The 18689-nt window shown below is 46.8% G+C and overlaps 1 protein-coding gene across 4 annotated transcripts in view; it reads right to left on the bottom strand.

Moving 5' to 3' along the window:
- The window catches only part of PTPN14 (protein tyrosine phosphatase non-receptor type 14), a 154697-nt gene that overhangs the window by 70810 nt on the left and 65198 nt on the right, over positions 1–18689 (bottom strand). For all 4 annotated transcript variants that reach the window (XM_045838313.1, XM_045838311.1, XM_045838312.1 and 1 more), the window contains one exon: positions 11465–11634. In XM_045838313.1, coding sequence (XP_045694269.1) covers positions 11465–11634 — 170 coding nt within the window. The remainder of the gene's footprint in view (positions 1–11464; positions 11635–18689) is intronic.

The following is an 18689-nucleotide window of genomic DNA, read 5'->3' as shown; positions in this document are numbered from 1 at the left end:
AATCAATGAGCCCCTAATTTCCTAGTAGTTGTTTTTTAATAATTATCACCACTTCCCGAGAGTCCGTCATCTCTTTAAATAATCTTTAACTGGAATCTGTTTAATCTTCCTCAGACCACACCCTCTTCAAATCACAATTACTGCAAGATTAGCATGAGCCCCTGCTGCTGCAGCGAACCCGCCCTCAGACCCTGACCAGCCAGCTGCTCTGACCCTCTGGGCGGCTGGGGGCCAGGCCTGCCTTACCCTGTGTCCTCACACTCACCTACCGGTAACCTCAGTGCAGGGAGGGGGACCAGCCAGGGCTCTCTGGACTGGGTCTGCCCTTTGTATGGAACTGGAGAATATGTGTTTACGAATGATCACAATAAATTAATTTTTGCAACCAAATTTTTTGCGCTTCAATTAGTTTTTGCAACTCTATCTTTGGGAAGTGACTGACAGAATAAAGGGCAAATCTGAAATCTTCTTCAACATCAAATCCTCTGACTTTTGAGGGTAACTGTGACTTCTGAAACTGATGAGTCAGCACCAAATTTGTACTCAATAGAGTTTCTACTAAACTAGGGTTCATATATAGTGACCTGGGCTCTGCTAATCACCAGACGTGTACTAAGCCCCTTGGTGGCACTGTAATACCTGCACTTGGCTAGGCCGAACTATCTCCCAGAATGCTCTTCCACTGGACATTTTCAGTTAGTGATGGCCAGGACTGATTCTTCCACCAGGTGACTCACACCTACCTTCACAGCTTCCCAGGAATGCAGTGATTTCCCCAATACCTTCTAGTGTATCTTTTGTATTTAACAAAGCAAACGTTATTGGAATACCTACTGGGATAGGTGCTTTCTGAACCCTGACGACAGCTATGCTAGCACGTTGTCCCAGGTGACTATAAACACAGACGATGGAGGTCTGGGAGCCTGCAGAGCCTGACCAAGAAACAAATGCTAACCGCCAGGCCTTCTGCCTTTGAGGCTGTGCTCCTACTGGAGCAGAGTTCTGTTTATGAGCGACATTTTATCACTAGCTATTCATTTCCCTTGAAGATTAGGCTGAAAACCAGTTCCGTCAATCATTCAAAATAGCACAGTCTGGCAGACGTAACTTGCGCTCCAAGTTTTCCATCGGTACCTGTCTTTTCACAGTTGCTCAATGATCCCAAGGGTCTGCATTTCTGACCTTTTCAAGTTTCCCTTCAATTTATGGGACCCTCTCTTCAGTTCCCATCACAAACGTCTTCCACCTTCTCATCCTAGCCAGAACATACATCCTGGTCAGAAATGCTTGCTCCTGACACTGCATCCTCTCCCTGCTTTTCTATTCAGGCACCGTGTGTCTGACCTGCATTTCAGCTGAACTTAGATGAAATTTGCTGGGCTTTGCTCTGAAAAACAGACACGCATTTTCATGCCGGTGAAACCTCCACTCACTCTCCCCAGTGGCAAGTGCAAGATTGACAGGCTGACCTTGGAAGAGAGTTCGGCCGGAACGTGGTGCCACACGTCCCCTTTGTGACGACTCCACCTCTACATGCACGGACTCCACCGAAGGCAGCACTGTGACTCCACAGTCCCACCCGGTAACTCGACACTGGCCGACACCTTTCTGCGTGTTTCCAGTCTCTCCACGTCCCATCTTCTAAAGCGCTCAGTGTCACCTGAAAGCTTGGCACTGTCACCGTGCACCCACGGCTGCAGATCGCTGATAAAAATGTTAAATAACACCCGTCTGAGTCCCAATCTCCACATAATGCTCACTATTTAAAGGACCCCATTCAAAGAAGCGCCTGTTTCCCCTACCCTTTGTTTCTTCCGTCTAAACCGCTTCCTTCCCTTTGACAAAAAACTCATCCCTTCCAACTCTGCAGCCAATCTCCTTCAGAGTAGCCGGGGACTGGAGGGGAGGATGGGCAAAGCCTTTTTGGAAGTTCCACTGGGTCGCATCCACGGGCTTGCAGGCTCGGTTCACTTAAAACTGTTCCAGTACTGCCTTAAGAGCCAGGCTTCTGGCACTGAGCAGCTGTGTGACTCTGGGCAAAGTCCCTTTATCGCCCTGGTGCTCAGCTTCTGCATCTGTACAGTAAAGCAACTGGCCTCCGCCATCTGTGGCGTTCCATGTCTAGACGGAAACGGCTATAATTCTGGTCAAGCTTACTCTGTCTTGATAGAAGGCAAGCTGTACTTTCTCCAATAGGCTGTCTTTTTTTAATACTTGGGTGATTTTTTTATATTATTATTATTATTATTACTGCTACTACTACTATTATTTTGGCCTATAGGATTTTCGGTGCCTTTCCGGTGGATGGCACTTTTTAGGGGCGATCAGGGATGATGCAGATATTGAAAGAAATAGAGAGGACATCTGAGAAACTTAGGCCACATCTCCAGTAAAGCAGAGGCACATGGTACTGGGCACTGGGGAGTGACTGCCACAGAGACAAAGATTTCACACGAGGGGTTAAGGGAAACGACAGGTCCAGCCAAACCGTCTGCAGCGGCGTGGGGGTGGCTGAGTGTGACGACAGCTGCACGCCGAGTGGCACAGATCTAACGGGGCCAGTGACGCAGGGGGTGAGCCAGGGCTGAGAAGCACGTCAAGGTGTCCGGAAGAGCAAGGGTCAGCGGTCACGCCCCAAAGGCCGGCAGGGACAGGCCGTCACGTGAGGCCGTAAATGCTGCTGACAGTAACCCTGTGGGCGGTCGGGGAACTGGGCCAAACGAGACGGCGTGTGCCTACCTAGGAAGCACCCAAATGCAATTCTTTAAAAAACGGTCCAGGAGAAACAGCACCTACCCAGAGGCCAGAATCGACCCCTGTGGGACCAGTTCATAGTCTGTGACTTCACAGGTCCTCGAGTGCCCCGAATGTCTCTGCTGGCACTTCACCAGAAACCAGACTCCTTGCTGCTCTGGGAAAGTTGTGGGGAGGGGCAGGAAGGACGTAGTCAATGCTTCTCTGACAAAGTAAAATACAAGATTTGGTTTATTGAACGGATGAAACCTCCGCTTGCGAGTAATAGAACTTTTATTAGAAAAGACAGTCCTTTCTGAAGAGATGAAAGAGAATGCCCACTTCCTGGGGTCCCGGCGAGGGCTGAAAATCACTGCAGAGACTTAGTGCAGCCGCCCCCACACAGATGAGGGCCGCTCCCACTGTCAGTGTCACTCGTGTCAGGGATGCAGCGTGAGCTCTGTTCTTCCACAGAGCCTGGGAGAGTCACACCACCCCTGGGTGGGAGGTTTCGGTCTTGTACTGGGTCAGGCAACAGCCCCGCCATAAAGCACACACACAAAAAAAGGATTCTGCTGCAGCCCAGGCACTGTGGGCCACTTGAATGTGTGACTACATAGCACCCTTGTCCCTGCCCTGCTCCGTGCCCACCCGCGGCGCCCAACTCAGGTCCCGGCACTGAGATTCCAGGAATAACCTGGAGCAAAGAATTCCAGAACATCTACTCCCCATGCCTCCTTCTCCCCACAAGGGCCTTTTTGTTGTTGTTGTTGTTAATCCATTATTGAAATTAATACACCATTCCCAATGCCACCCGTTATAACGATGCCCCTACAAAGCCTAAGAATGCCTTATAAGGAAGTGGATGTCTTAAAAACACGCAGAGAGCACAGCCGGCATGCTTCGACACGACAGAACACCTCTTCCCACAGCTTCTGTTGGTTTTTCCCTCTCCCCACCCCTCCACCGAAGGTAAACACTGCTGTGTGGGATCCTCATGCTCTGCTCAGCTTTTGAATAAATAGCACAGTCTAAAATTTTAGTCTGGGCTCTGCTACAAACCCTTCTCATGTCACGGGTCAAATACTGAACCAATTCGGAATCAGTGAATGAGCGAATGAACAAATGAATGAATGTATCTTTGAAAATCAAGGACTACACAACGATACAATTAATATCTTGGCTTCAGAAATTAAGTTATTTCCAGAGTGGCTCACCAGAAGCACATGATTTTTATTTGCCTTTGAGAAGTTCAGCACAGATCATCAAATACTAGTGAACACATGTTAATCATATGATTAAAAATGAGATAATTTTAACAGGTAAAGCAAAGGGGTTTTTTTTTGGAAGTACTACTTCACGTATTTTTTTAACTAATTGTTGCCTTACTAATTAAAACATACAGAAGGATATCTTGCTTTATAAAGGGAGAAAATCAAAAGTCAGATACACTAAAGAACCCTAACATTCCAGGAAAGCTCCCTTTGAAACATAAAGGCTGTCTCAGACGTATTTCCTTTTGAAATCCTGATTTTTCTCATTTCAGGGCACCTACATGAATAATAATGTCAAGTGACATTACTAAAGAATTCTGACTTATCTCACTAGTTGTTTTCTCTCCCCTAAAGGGAAAGAATACCAAAGAAACACCCAGGTTGTGTTTAAAAGTTAACTTCAATCTTTTTGGTCTATGCCTCATTGTTCCAGTGCGAAGGGCTGCCTGCACAGCTAACTAACTACATCCCGGCATGGCTTGCAAACTCTCTCTTCTTCCTGGCGGGTGGGGAGGACGGGAAGACCAGAAGCAGCGCCATGCATTTGGAAGCCTCGCACGATGGAGCAGACACCAGGGTGTACTCTTGATTTAATTAAGACAAATATAAACATTGCGGAGTGCTCTGCTCCACAGTACCACAGGAGGAAATCCTGGTTGAGGACTGAGCAAATAATCAATCAGTTTCCTTTAAGCAAATTAAATCGATTTTGTAACAGCTCCCCAGACTCAGTAGGATTTTCCAGTGGGGCAGGTCCAGGAGCAGAAATGGTGATCGGGGCCACGCACCCAATTTCATATTTGCATAGATAAGTGAAGATTTTATTTTTGTTCCCCTGCGGGCTTTTTGTATTTACTTTTGCTCCTTGATCACGCCCATCCCAGGCGACTCCGATCCACCCAACTGAGAGCAACTCACAAGGTTAACAACAAGGAGCCGAGGTGGATGGACGGAGGTGGACAGAGGTGGACGGAGGTGGACGGAGGTGGGCGGAGGCGGCCGTCCTGGGCAGGGCTGGCTCCATCACTTGCAGAATCCAGTGAAAAATGAAAATGGAGGGCCTGTTGTTCAAAAACTAAGAATTTCAAGAGGGCAAGAGCAGAGCACGAAGCCAAGTGCAGGGCAACTAACCACACAGGTCGTCGGCCCAGCAGGCTGGCCTGGTCCCGGAAGACACTGGCCAGGCTCCCAGGGTTTCGGTCAGCTTTAAGGACCCACTCAAATAAACCTCCAACCAACCAAACACACGGGAGTGAAATAATAGCTGCCTAGAGAACCAGCTCTTCGAGGCAGCAGGAAAGGTGCTGAGATCTGCTCATTCTCACCCTCCTTCGGACTCACAAAATGCCTGAAGGCCGTAATAAAAGTTGAAACAGGAAACTGCGCGAATGGCAGCTAAGGTTTTCCCCAACTCTTCCCGCTTTGGGAAAGCGGGGTGCTTCTGGCCTTCGAGGTCGCCCCGCTGGTGAGAGCTGGCCATCCTCCTCTGTCAATCTCACTCTGTGTTGCATTAACCCCACGGAATAATGTTTGAGATGAAATCCCAGCATCAACAGCGTCTTAAAATATCTAAAATATCTGGCAGGAGCAACGGCATTCTCCGTCACCAACGGAGAGAGAACAAGTTCCCATCCACCAGCGGGAGCTGGCCTGGCGGGGGGAGGGGCGGAGGATCTGCCGTCCTCAGCACATTCTAGCAGCTTTGGGCACTGGAACAGTGTCCCCGTTTCCCAGCCCATGGGTACACTTGAGATAGCCATGAAAACGGCATCTCAAAACAATAAAAGAACTCAAAGGACCAGAGGAACAAAATAAATGGTGTTATAAAAGGAAATGGAAACATCACCATAATTAGAGCTTTTAAAAGAGACACTTTAAACACCGGTTGGACACCGACTTCTTTCCAATGGCATTCAAGAGTGTCACTGCGGACATCGTCGGCATTTAGAAGAAAGGAAAGGTGAAGAAGGCTTTTGTAAGGTCATTAAAACTTTGTCCTGAAACCTGGTTTAAAAACAAAATAAATCAAAACACCCTCTTGGCCTTGATGGGGAACGGAAGGCTTCCCATAATCTGGCTTTTCCATCAATGGGCCATTGACCCAGAAAGGTCACTGGGAGAAAAGGGGCTCCTATCATAGTCAGAATGTCAGAACCGAACCTCTTTGTCACTCACCACCTCCAAACGATGCATGTACCCTCTTGACGGTTCCTACACGGCGCAGTGTCCAGTGTGGAATGACGCCTTCCCCATGAGTTCCTCCCAGACAGGAACACCATTGAACCCTGAGGAATGCCCCCACGCAATCCCATACAGAGATGAAGTATGTTTGAAACCTCTCTGGGGATAAGCGCTGGACAGTTTCACCTAGCAGAGGAGCAGAGAGCCTCACTTTAGAGACATGCGGGGATCGACAGAAAACTCGGAGACAGCACCCACGAGGCGGAGGGAGCCTGGGCCAGGTCCCACGGACCTGGAGTTTTGGCCAGATGTACAACAGTGTGCTGAGGCTGTCCTTGGGGGGCAGGGAGACTGCCGGGTACAGCAATGGTCCCCTGCTTTGCTTCAATACGGAGCGCACCACCCACCTAAACAACAGGCCACAAACCCGTCCTGGAAAAGAAGGCAAGGTTATTTGACCTCATTAGGACAATTAAAAGCTCCTTTGCACTAGGCAAACATACCATTCCACAGTGAGTAATGCAAAGACAAACACGTTTTGGTTAAGGAAAAATGTCCCATAATTAAATATTTTTCAAACCATGCATGCAGTCACAGTGTAAACTTTTGAAGCCTAAATTCCGTCTTCAAAAACGATTTTTGCATTGAAAAAGTTCTCTCTTTGGTATTGGGGGGCGGGGGGAGAGAGACAAACTCAAGAGGGACTTCCTCGCTGGAGAAAGACTTGGAAACCCCCCAGAGCTAAACCAAAAGCAGTCAGCTTGGCCAGGAGTCCTCCGGCTTTCCCCTTGCTATTATTAAGGATCCTTCTGTTTGACTAAGAATTTCTCCACCTCTCACAAGCCATCATTTCTCTTTCTGTGTCCAGAAAAACCCGAAAACCATGTGTTTATAATGAGCCTGTTGCTATGCAAATGATTAGAACACATTACAAAAATCTTTCCTTTGAGTCAGGGGAAGATGAACTGCTGGAGCAGGAGTCCCTTCACTGAACAGAAGAGCTGGCAACAAGGACTGTGAGAAGCAAAGCAAAATGTGGGCGGGGGGCGGGGGGGACATACGGCGGTTCCATCTCCGGTGTCGTTTTAAGCAGAGGTTTCGGGAAAATGAACATCTGCAAAGCCCCAAGGTAACATGTTCTCAGCAGCCTGGAGTGGGGTTGACAAACTTAAGAACCTTTTTCATTCCTAAGGGGTCACAACTCATCCTCCCTCCGTCCACTACCATGCCCTCTGCACCAGCTGCTTCACGCTTCTCCAAGAATGTCAAGAGACTTTTTTCCTTTTCTGTGCACTCCTGTGTGTATTCTCCTTTTGGTATCTTTTTTCCTGTCCTTCAGTTACCACCTAAAACGAGGGCCTGATTTGTCCATTGCTCCTCCAGCTCAATCATGGTATCTTGGCCGACTTCCATCACTTAATGAAGAGATTTGTTCTTCAAAAGTCATACCCAGGAGATGAGAGGAGACACAGTATGTCAAGATTACTGTCAAAAACACAGAGCTTCTCAATTTTCTAATTAAAAAAAATCTGGTCTTAATCATTTTAACAAAGTGTCTCGCCTTCCTAGATAGTTTGCAAGCAACAACACTCACACATTTTCGTGGTGCTGTTCTGTATGGCTTACTAATCTGCACATTTTCAAGGGCGGGACTGCCTGGGGACAAGAAATGACAACACATGCCTCTTAATCTTCCTTTCACCCCCATGTGCCTTAATATATATGGGTTCACACACACATCAAACAAACAAACGGACAAAAACCCAGAGTCTTAGCTCTAAACTCTCTCTCTGTACTCAGAAGGAAGAAGAGGCTGGTCCCGAAGAAGGCTATAGAACCTGTTTTACCATCCAATAGAAGCGGCCAAACCATTGCAAACATGTGTTGGATAAAAACAAGTCTGGTTGGCTCCAGACAAAGGCTTATTTTTTAAGCACAGATGGTTGAATGGTTGCCTCCTCCAACGGGCTGCCCACAATGAAAGACAGATTTCTGTGTCTAATCTATGCAAATATCTTCCTCCGTGGGCACCACAAAGACTAACTGTTTTGTGTCCGACGTGGCAGATCCCAGGTGTTCTCAGATGCCAAGGCCCATCTCCCACCTGAGATGCCGGTAACCCGGGTAACAGCGGATGGCTGGAGAATTAGTCACCAACCCTCCTCCTTCCCTGAAACATCCCTCTGAAATCCCGCCCCGCAGCCTCGGCTTCTCCTTGGCTGCTCTGCCTGGAAGACAGTTTCAACGTTCAGATGGAACCCCAGATGCTTCTAAAACCTCCCAGGGCAGCTCAGATTCCTGCCCCACCCCGCACAAGAAGGCTCCTAAGACTCAGCAGTACTCTTCACCTTGAATTCAGCTCATCTATTCGTCTCTAACATCAAACCCAGAAACCTCCAGCACTTAAAAACGTGCTTCTGTCCCAACCAAGGCTCCATACTCCACCGTCTATGTGCCTGCTGCCCACAGCAGGTCACGCTGTGTCACACCTGAGTCATTGCTGGTGACCTCCGGCCTTCCCGAGTGCGTGCTATTCCCTTCTTCCGTCCTTTCTTTCTCTACAAATTTGCCTTTCTTTACCTATAATACTTTTCTCTCTCATTTCTCCATTTCCCCAGGTGTAGTCTTTGATTTGCTCCGACCCCCTCCTGAGTGCAATCCAGTTTCAAGACCCCTGAGGGCAATAAAAATTCCTGCAATGCTGAATCACTCACACACACACACACACACACACACACACACACACACACACCACACTCCTCCTGCAAACCCAGCTCCTAACTTTAAATATCCCTTGTCATAAAAAGAAGGTCATAGCTGAAATCTACATAGTTTAGTCTTAATGTTTAAGTCTAAAAATGCCCTCCAAAGTTTTAACTTACTTTGTTAGTTTTTCTGAGCAAACGACAGTAATACAGTTTGCTTCAGAATCCTGTGTCGGGAAATACTCTGCCCCCCACCCCCCTTATTAGAATTCTTCTTAAACAAACCAAACTAACTGAACAAGAAGAAATTCTAAAGGAACTGTGAGGGAAGGGTAAGAAAAAAGAAAGAAATTCTAAAGGAAAAAAAGTGCACCTAATCTCCAGCCTCAACCACCATCACCACCAAAAATGTTTGCTCTTTCCCTCAAATTTTGAGGTGTAAACAGTTTTTGCTTTGTTTCAGCTTATGGATGCATACATTGACAGTCAAATAATGCAGGGCTAATTTTACTTACCTGGAAAATCTAAAACTGCACAGAGCTTTAGAGATTAACAAATTTATTGATTCCCAAGTATGGATGAACATCGGAACCACCTGAAGAATATACTTTATTTTAAACAATACATCTTCCTGACCCCTAGCCTCAGATATTCCCATTCAGACTTCTGGGACAGCCCTAGAATCCATATTTATAATAAAACCCCAGGTAACTGGAGATAGCAGGTCCTGGTCTGTTTAAAGCAGCTGGTCTCCTGCAACATCTTACCCAATATGGCGGCCAGTACACCGCCATCCACTCTAGGCCACTCGCTTCCAGACTCCGTGGCTCTTGCCTTCTGACACGTCTGCTGGTTGCACTTTTAGATGGATTTTATTATTATTGTTGAGACTGTGGTCTTATGTTCAGCCAAGCAACCAAAGTCTCTCAACTGCGTGAACTTCCCTCGCCATCAGCCCTAATTCTGTGCTGCAGAGCAGCAGCAGGATCCCTTGCCCACAAGCCTTCAACCATCCTCAGGCAGCTACTCCACCTGCCCAAGTCTTCGCTTTTCTGAACAACCTGGTTCTTCTAAATTCAGGAAACACATTCCCTGAGTGCTTCACCATTTCAACTGCTCTTCTACCACAACGGACCTCACAGAATAATACCGTCTGAGGTAACAACAACACTTCGTTTTCTTTATCACAGACAACTTTTCCTCAGCGTGCATTAATTTATAGTCCATGTTGCAGTCTTGTTGCTCATTGCTTTGCATTTAATGGCCCAAGAGCCACGGATCAGCAAGTACTTGTTGACCTAACGCTGTGTTCCTAGCTGCGTAAGGCACTCAGCAAGGATTCAAAAGCCAGAAGAAATCGTCCAACTTTGAGGTGTAAATAATTTCTTGTACAGAACAGCCTTAGATAAGTGGAATAACTTGAACAGTGGATGACAGTATATAACCAAGTACTGCCAGTAGATGAAAGACTGAACACAGGTGTTCTGGGTCGGACTGTGAGCTAGCCCATGGCCTCTGTTGATATAAATGCCACCTATTTAAGTGATGCTTTCTTATTTTAAAACAGATGGAAGCTATTACCTCAAAATGTATATAAAAAGTTGCACGTACCTCATTTCAGAAACTCAAAACCTAAGAAACAACAGGTGCAATAACCAAGTCGAACACTGTTCCTTCCTTCCTTCCCCACAGCAGGCCACAGGCATGGCCCCCAAGCACTCTGAGTGCCGTGTGTGACCCAAGAAAAAGGTAAACATCAGAGAGTTTCTGCAATTCCCTTCATTACTGAAAATGACCATTTGATGAGGAGACACACCACTCCACAGCACATTTTAGTGAAAAACTCTTACCACCCAGTGAACCATACACACACCAACAAAAATGCAGTTCTTTCCTTCATAGAATCGCAGACTATCAAACCATGAGGAAGTTATCCAAATCCCTCTCTTTACAGATGAGAGGGAAATGCCATTTCAAAGGTGGAAGGCGATGCTCTTCAGGCTGAAGCAGCCAATGAGCAGGAAGATGGGACCAGTGCACGGGTGGGTCTCCCCTCCACCGCTGGCTTCCCGCACCCTCTCATTTATCCGCGGACAATGAGAACTCACCTTCTCAACGTTTTCCTCAACTCTACGCCCATCCTCAGTTACCATCTCGATCCTCAAATCCAAAGACTGAAGGTAGGTTTTGTTTGGGGACATTTTGAGGGAAAGAGTAGCCTAATCAGTAAATAGGGGGCCAATTTTTTATTCAAGTCTAGCGTATTTTACCCACAGTCTCCAACAAATATGCCCACGCTGCTAGACACAAAATTCTCCCCGGCGCACTAGCAACGTACGGAACTGCCGGGCTTAGCTATTCGGCTTCAATCAAAAATCCTAAAGCTGAAAAGCAGCTGGTAAAGAACCTCCATCTACGGCATCCTCTTCCCCAATACACACCACACACACACACACACACACACACACACACACACACACACACACCTAAATCAACCAGCTCTTCCACTCCAGCTGACGCCTTGCAGTTCACCCACACCCTCGTGCGGAATGCGGAAAAAAATGCTCCTACCTTGTGGCCTCTTGCTGCAGCCATGACACATTTGGCACATAGAACATGACTCCGAAGAAAAGCAGAGGCTCATTAGCGAATTTGTCCAGATGTTTCTTCAGAGGTTTCTCCAGCTCCACCCATCGTGCTTGCTGGCTCTTGCTGAGAAACCAAAGGCCAAAGTAGTGCGTCTAGATGAGAGGGGAAAACAGCATCAGTTCCTGCTCGCGAGGGCCTTCCCGAGACCACACAGGAAGCTAGGCTCCTGCGTCTCACGCCACCTTGGGCTCCCCAGCCCAGACACAAGGGTTTGGCTTTTACTTTCTAACTTCAGGACATTAAAAAGAAACCACATGTACAGAACAGTGTGATCTACACGGAGCATCCAGAGGCAGCACCCACCCCCATAGTGGCTGTGTGTGTGGGGGGTGGGTACCAATGTACCCCGGTTAGGTAAAGGGGGTGGAGACCATGCTGACTTTTCCCCTAAGATCTCCAGGCGGACTTTCCAGTGGCTTCTGAGTGCCCCATGATCTCACACGGAGCCTGCTGGCAAAGGCAAACCCGCCGTTCCTGCACCTGCTGTGAAGTAACCGATCACACAACGAAGACAGAACCTTCTGCCAAGCGAAAGCTTCCACAGAGTAGAGTATTTTCATCCAGTACCAGAGTTTCACTGAAAACTGATTCCCTCCTTTTGAGCTTTAATGGAGTCCTTAAAAAAACATCACCTTGACCACTTCATTTCACACGAGCTGCAGCAAATCTCTCCCCCATATCAAGCTTTCAGAGTGGAAGGGTCCCGTCTTCGCAGCTGCCACGGGGGCCCCCGGTGCTTGTCCTGGGCCGATTATGGTGGGATTTGATAGATGAAAGCGAGCTTTTCCCCTTTGGACTTGAAGCCTCACCCAGTTTCGTTCTGAACAACGTGCTAAATGATGAAAACAGGTGCTTTTAGGCACCCAGTCCTGTCTTCATATTAATTAATGCTCAGATTTCAGGATTAGCACTACAATCGCCACAAAATAGATCACTGCTTTTGAAGCATTCTTTTATATTTCAATTATAGCCTAGAATGCTTTAGAGCACACCTGGAAATCTGCCTTCAAAAGAATGTTTTCATTACCACGTTTCATTTCCAAAGGCATTCCTGTGCAGGCGCTCCCTCCAGCTGGCTGCCCGCTTCACGATGCCGAGGGCCCGCCACGCCGCAACGCTACCAAGGCCTGTTGTAAGTTTTCACTCTGACTTGACGAGAAAACCAGATGTGAAATTGCCTCCATCAGACCCAAATACGCTGCGGGATATTTTCAAATGACACTTTCAGGTGGGAGCAGCGACTTGACCTGCTTTCCTCCATGATGTTCCAAAGGGCAAGTTCACACCAGAAGTCTATGCATTTCTCGAGCAACAAAAATACAAGAGAGCCAAGGCGCTATTTCCATCCACTCAGACACACTTGCCTGAGTGAGTTCTGAGCCTGTTGTTCCTTTCCCAGCCTCAGCGAGTCCATGAGCTGTGCTGATGCGACTGACGATGCCGAGGAAGTGAAACGTGGGTGAGTCGCAGGAGACTGGCTTTGAAGTCAGTTTGTCTCCCAGCTCCTGCACTCACCACCTCAGTGCCTGCGGCCAAGTTACTGAGCCTCCCCACGTCTCAGACCTGTCTCATCTGTACAATGGGGGTGCAGGTTCCGAGGGGTGTAAACAAGATGATGCCGAATAACCGTACTCGTGGAGGACACATGTTAAGTAACCATTTCTGTTGCTGCTGCAGCTACTGCTACGATCATCATCATCATCGAGAAATAAAAGCTGGGAAGCCTGAAGAATCTTTCTCATCAGCCCTACTGGCATCCTCATGAACCACAGATTAGAAAACAGAGATGATCTGGCACTAGCTGAGAGAGGGCAAGCAAAAGTCGAAGCTGGAAAGCTTATCAAGGATGAAAATCTAAAAAGCATGAGGAAAAAAAGTCAAGAGGCGGTGCCTCCCCAGGACTTTCTTTACGGCCTCATTACAGGTGTTGGTGGGAAAGGGGCCATCACTCCGAGGCTGTCCGAGGGGGTCTATGACTTAGGCTCACACAAATCTCAAAGTGAGGTCATCTGGGTACTTAATAAAACATCTGGAAAGGGGCCAGGGCAGTTCTGCACTACACTGAGTGCCTTTAAGGAGCACAGCGCCGTAGAAGGGTATTTTGGATGGCTAGCAGTGAGTTTGCATATAATAAATGAGGTAATATATGGAAACAGGAATGTGCTATGTAATAATTATTTGAGTTGGAAAAGAGCCCTTTTATAAGCACGGGTGGGGAAAGGGAGGGCAAACGTTACAGTTACTTAACAAGCCAACCATGATTTATTACCTTTCACTAAAAGTAGCCTTGACATTTGGGGGTATAATTTTATAGGCCATACTTCATTCAAATTATAACATTCACTCAAATTAGTAACATTCAAATTATAAAGGGCCCACAGGAACTGCATAAACATTCTACAGTTGATTTTTCAAAAGAAAATTTTAAAAAAAATTTTTCTTACTGATCCTAGGCTTCACAGCTAGTATTTTAAATCTCCTTTTGTCATTCCCACCCACCCACCCACCCATTAAGTCACACCTGACCTTCACCCCCCGAAAAACCTGAGAAAGAATATTCCACAGCGTACGCGTGCACACACACAGGTGCGTACACTTAAAAAGGGGGCTGATGAGGTGCAAGAGAAATCCCAGCAAGGTCACAGACTTGAGCCATCGTTAATAGTCGAGAGCGCTAAATAACGAGGCAAACTATTTCCAATGAAAAATGAAGTAAAAACCTAATTCATGGCATAAGTTTTTTTGTTGTTGTTGCCACATAGCCTTTCCCATAGGACACAGGATATTTCAGGGCGACTCGTTCTGCCTTGGCCCAGTCAAAGGACTACAGAACTACTCAAAACACGGGTTTCCAGTGCAGGGTGGAACTGGAGGAGGCAGGTCACCTGGAGGACAGAGTTTCTACCCACAGACAGCCAGAACAACCGAGTCTTAGAAGTGCTGAACTCCGTTGTCAGGCAGGAAGTGCAGTCCGTTCATGAGACCCCCATCCCCACACTGTCCTGAGATACTGTGCCCAAAGTAACCTTCTCCATCGTCACTCCACCTCCCTCATTCTTCACTCCAGCCATGTCCCCGCTTGCGGGTGTTCAAGAGAGGGGGAAAATGGTCTCCAAGTTCCCAGCCTGCTCTAGTCACCTTTACAATGCAGCGCACGTTTATTCTGCCCCGTGTGCACAGTGCCACCCAGGAAACGGGACCTGAACCTAACAGCTCACTTAGACAAACGTGTGTACCAACCTCCCTCCCGTGCATCAGCCAAGAGACCATTAATCCCAGCAGGCCCAGCTGGGACCACACCAGGCCTGTCCACAAGGGACCTGCCAACTCAAACTCCAGCTGGATTCTGGAAGCTGAGCCTCCCTGCGAAACATCGCCACATGGTTGAGGAGAGTGTGGTGGATGGTTCCAAATAGAAACCACCTCCTCCGCGGCCAGAAGGATCCCGGTGTGCTGCCTGAGTGAATGCGGGTGAGCCCGGTTTGGTGAACCGCAGGGGGCACCCGCCTCAGCCAGATCCTTCCCATCCCACAGTACCTCTGGTCAGCCAGCAATCCCATTTTATTGTTCTAGCTCTCTTTGGAAAATAGCTCTGGTGCCGGGAATTCTGCAATGAGTTCACTGCAATGATGGGAAAAGAAGACCAAAGAACCAGCTCCCAGGGAGAGGAGCCGCACCTCTGAATCAGTCACTAAAAATGCAGCACCAGGAAACAACGCGGGGGAGCTACGCTGAACTGCCATCTTCATGAGTAGTTTCCTCCCCTGCTTGGTTTGGAGTTGTGCATATTAACAGAGGAAGCACAGTGTGCTCATGCCCTCAAAACCAGGCTAGTTTCTGCAGTGGCAGAGTGGTGTGTGAATACTTCAGAGTCAAAGTAAGATCTCTCTTTTGGTATCACGAACAGACTGCCTTTATAAACAATCTGGAGTGTGTCTGATTTGTTTGTTCATTTATTTGTTGAGACCACGGTACCCCCCCTACACTGATTATTAACAGGAAAAGATTTCTTGTGGGGGGTTTTTTCCAGTTTTGCGACCAATGGCACAGCTCTAACACCAGCAGACTTGGCAATGACCATAGTATGGATTAAATCCACGATCTTATCTCAAGCATTCTAAAGAGTTAATCATCCAGAAGCAAAAGTTCAAAATTCCCTGCATCGAGTTGTGATGGGTGGCCCGGGGTACCCAGTATTTCCGTTGTAAAGTCAGAAACTGAGAGTCGCTGTGCCTCCACACGCAGGGGTCACAGGAGGCACTGAGGCTCGCACTGAGGCATGGCAAATAGTCCTGAAGACGACTATGGGCAGACTCTGAAGCTGCTCGTCATGCAACCACATTCCAAAGGCTTTGGAAAATAAGCCCCTGTGCATTCGCTGGATAACTGCAGAAAAACAATTTGTGCGCCATCCACCTCTCCGCTGGTAGGCCTGGGATTTCTACAGCTGACACGTCTGTAATTAACCACCGCACCATCTTCGTTTCCTAGCCAACCTCTTCAAAAAAGGACAGGAAAAGAAACTGCAGACTAACATAGACCCAAGAAGCAAACCTCACAGCCAAGAAAAGTCACTCAGAATAAGCAAAAAAAAAAGACTTACAAGTTAAGACTGGGGAAACAATTTCACCTACAACTTCTATGTCTAGAAAGCAAACACTGGCATCAATTTATCTTGCAGAATTGACATGGCACTAATAAGATTTCATGTGATTATCATTATAGAGACAAAAAGCAATACAAATTCACAAGTCTCCCGGGCAGGCTACTTTTCAGTCGATTCTTAATCGAGGTCGACCACGTTAGCCCCCTGCACAATCAGACACACACAGATGTGGTTAAGCAGAGTATAAAATACAGCAAACGCCACCACTATCTGACAGGGTCAGGAAGTTCGGTGTTCTGTCTAATCAAATATCCTCATCATCACACTTCAGTGACCAACTCCCAAAATGAAAGCAAGCCACAGAAATATCCTTGACCTAAATTAGCTGTTCCTTGATGATAGGAAATATGTGTTAAGATTCCATATCTTTAAAACCCTAGCCATTGTGAAAATAGCAAAACATGGCATCTCTACCATGGCTGATAGCTCTGGATGAATCAACTTTTAGGAAAGACAAAAATATAAATCTGCAAAAGAAAAAGGGGATAAGTTGGAGGATAATCACCCACCCTATGGAATGATTATGGATTTCTTTTCTTTAGGTTCCTTTAAAAACCAGGGTTCTTAGTCTAGTCTTGGAGAGGCTCAGGAGTTACTGAAATCATAGTGCCAAGAATGCTGGACTTTCTGACAGAAGTTCTCTATCTTGAATAGACTTTAGCTGTGAAGAGTATCTCAGGTACCTTTGTTACATTATTTATCCCTTCCCCATTTATTATTTTTTAATTAAAAGGAGAGTCAAGATTATCCTTAAAGGAAGTAATTCTAGCATATTTTTACATGTTGTTAAAATCCTTTATATTATTTATTACGATTAGCATGGCTCCCCTGCCTAAGAATAGCAATGTTTAGTAGAAATGTAAAGAAAGCCACATATTTAAGAAGTTAATGTTGATAAATGCTATTTAAAATGATACATTTGAAATATGATGCTTTCGACATGTAAGTAACATAAAAATGATTAGTGAAGCATTTTAAGTCTTTTTCCACACCAGGTCTTCAAAATCTGCTCTGTATTTTTTACACTGACTGCCCATCCCAGATCAAACTAGCACATTTCAAGTGCTCAGTAGCCACATGGGGCCAGGGGCTATCACATCGGACAGCCCAATCTCAAAGGAATGGTAACCATTCAAGCAACTGAAAGACTTGCTTCAATGTGCCGTCACAGTGTGCAATAATGAAAGCCATCTAAAAATGGAACAAGCAGACTTAGAGGAAGAGCCCAGTCCCCGCACTGCGGAGGCGGGGTCCAGGCAGCATGCGTGGTGTCCTGCAGAGGAGACCACCACACTGAAATATGGACAATGACTTTGTGTAAACACTACCTCGTTTAATCCCCCGACAACTCCTGGGCGTTGCAACTCTAACCATCTCCGTTTACAGGTAAGAAAACAGAAGCACCAGGGAGTCAGTCAGTCACCTTCCGAGATCACATAGCTAATAAGAAGCAGAGCCAGTTTTCAAACTCAGGAAGTCTGATCCCAGCTCACATTCCTAGCCACCAAACTCTGCTGTTTCTCCATGTATTTATTTTTAAAGTATGAGACTCAGTCATGAGGCCACCAAGTTTGAACTCTTTCTCTCTTAACGCCAGTCAGGGATTTTTCAAAGCGGGTGGGGGGGTGGGGGAGTCCCAAGGAAATGGAACTACAGGAGCTGTCCCGTCTGCAAACGTTTTCTACATTAACGTTCCCCCAAAGATTTCGTTTGGGGAGAACAAAGGGGTGAGGTCCATTGTCCTAAGTATGTCATCACTATATTATCAGAATTCTGATTTTCTGAGCCTGTTTCTTAAACCTCTTCCTTTAATAACGTTCTTGGCCAGAAATCCACACCTATTTTTTCTTCTGAACTTAAAACAATGAAAAAGAATTGTTTCCATAAGGAGTTCATTGTATTTCCTCCTGCCAGGATTATTGTTATGTCGACCTGACCGGCCGATCTGTTCCTCCTGCCCCCCGATCCTCGCTCCTCTTCTGCCATTCGGTTCCCTTCCTGGGCCACAAGGTGATCACGCCAGGCTCCGCCTTAAAATCCTTTGACGGCTTCCCATCTCACGGTAGTGTTTCATTCCCCAAACAATTCGAAGAATGTGATAAAACACTAAAATAACTGAGAACCACTGAGTCAACATATTTTTTATAAATCTATAGGGCTCCCAAGGGTGTTTCCCAAAGCATTTACCACGGTCCCTTTTCTGTCCCTGCACATCCCGGGGAGTTAGAACCGTGGGGGCTGCCTGCCTGTGTATGAAGCAGCCCAGGGAAGGCAAGCAGGTCGCTCTGTCTTGGGGTCCGACATCCCTAATAGGGGTAGCAAGAGGACCCACCTAACAGACTGGTTATGAGAGCCAAATGAGTGGATATTCGGAAAGTGCACAGCACAACAGGTAGGACATTGAAAGGTGGCAATTACTTTCATTATTGGGACACATTTTGGAAACAATACCCTCAGAATCTAGCTAAAATTCCCTATCCA

The sequence above is a fragment of the Phyllostomus hastatus genome, unplaced genomic scaffold (assembly GCF_019186645.2).
Source record: "Phyllostomus hastatus isolate PE091 unplaced genomic scaffold, TTU_PhHast_1.1 phas_contig_283, whole genome shotgun sequence".
Classification (NCBI taxonomy): Eukaryota; Metazoa; Chordata; class Mammalia; order Chiroptera; family Phyllostomidae; genus Phyllostomus; species Phyllostomus hastatus.
The sequence above is the reverse complement of the archived record's forward strand: the minus strand, read 5'-3'. Positions and strand labels throughout refer to the sequence as shown.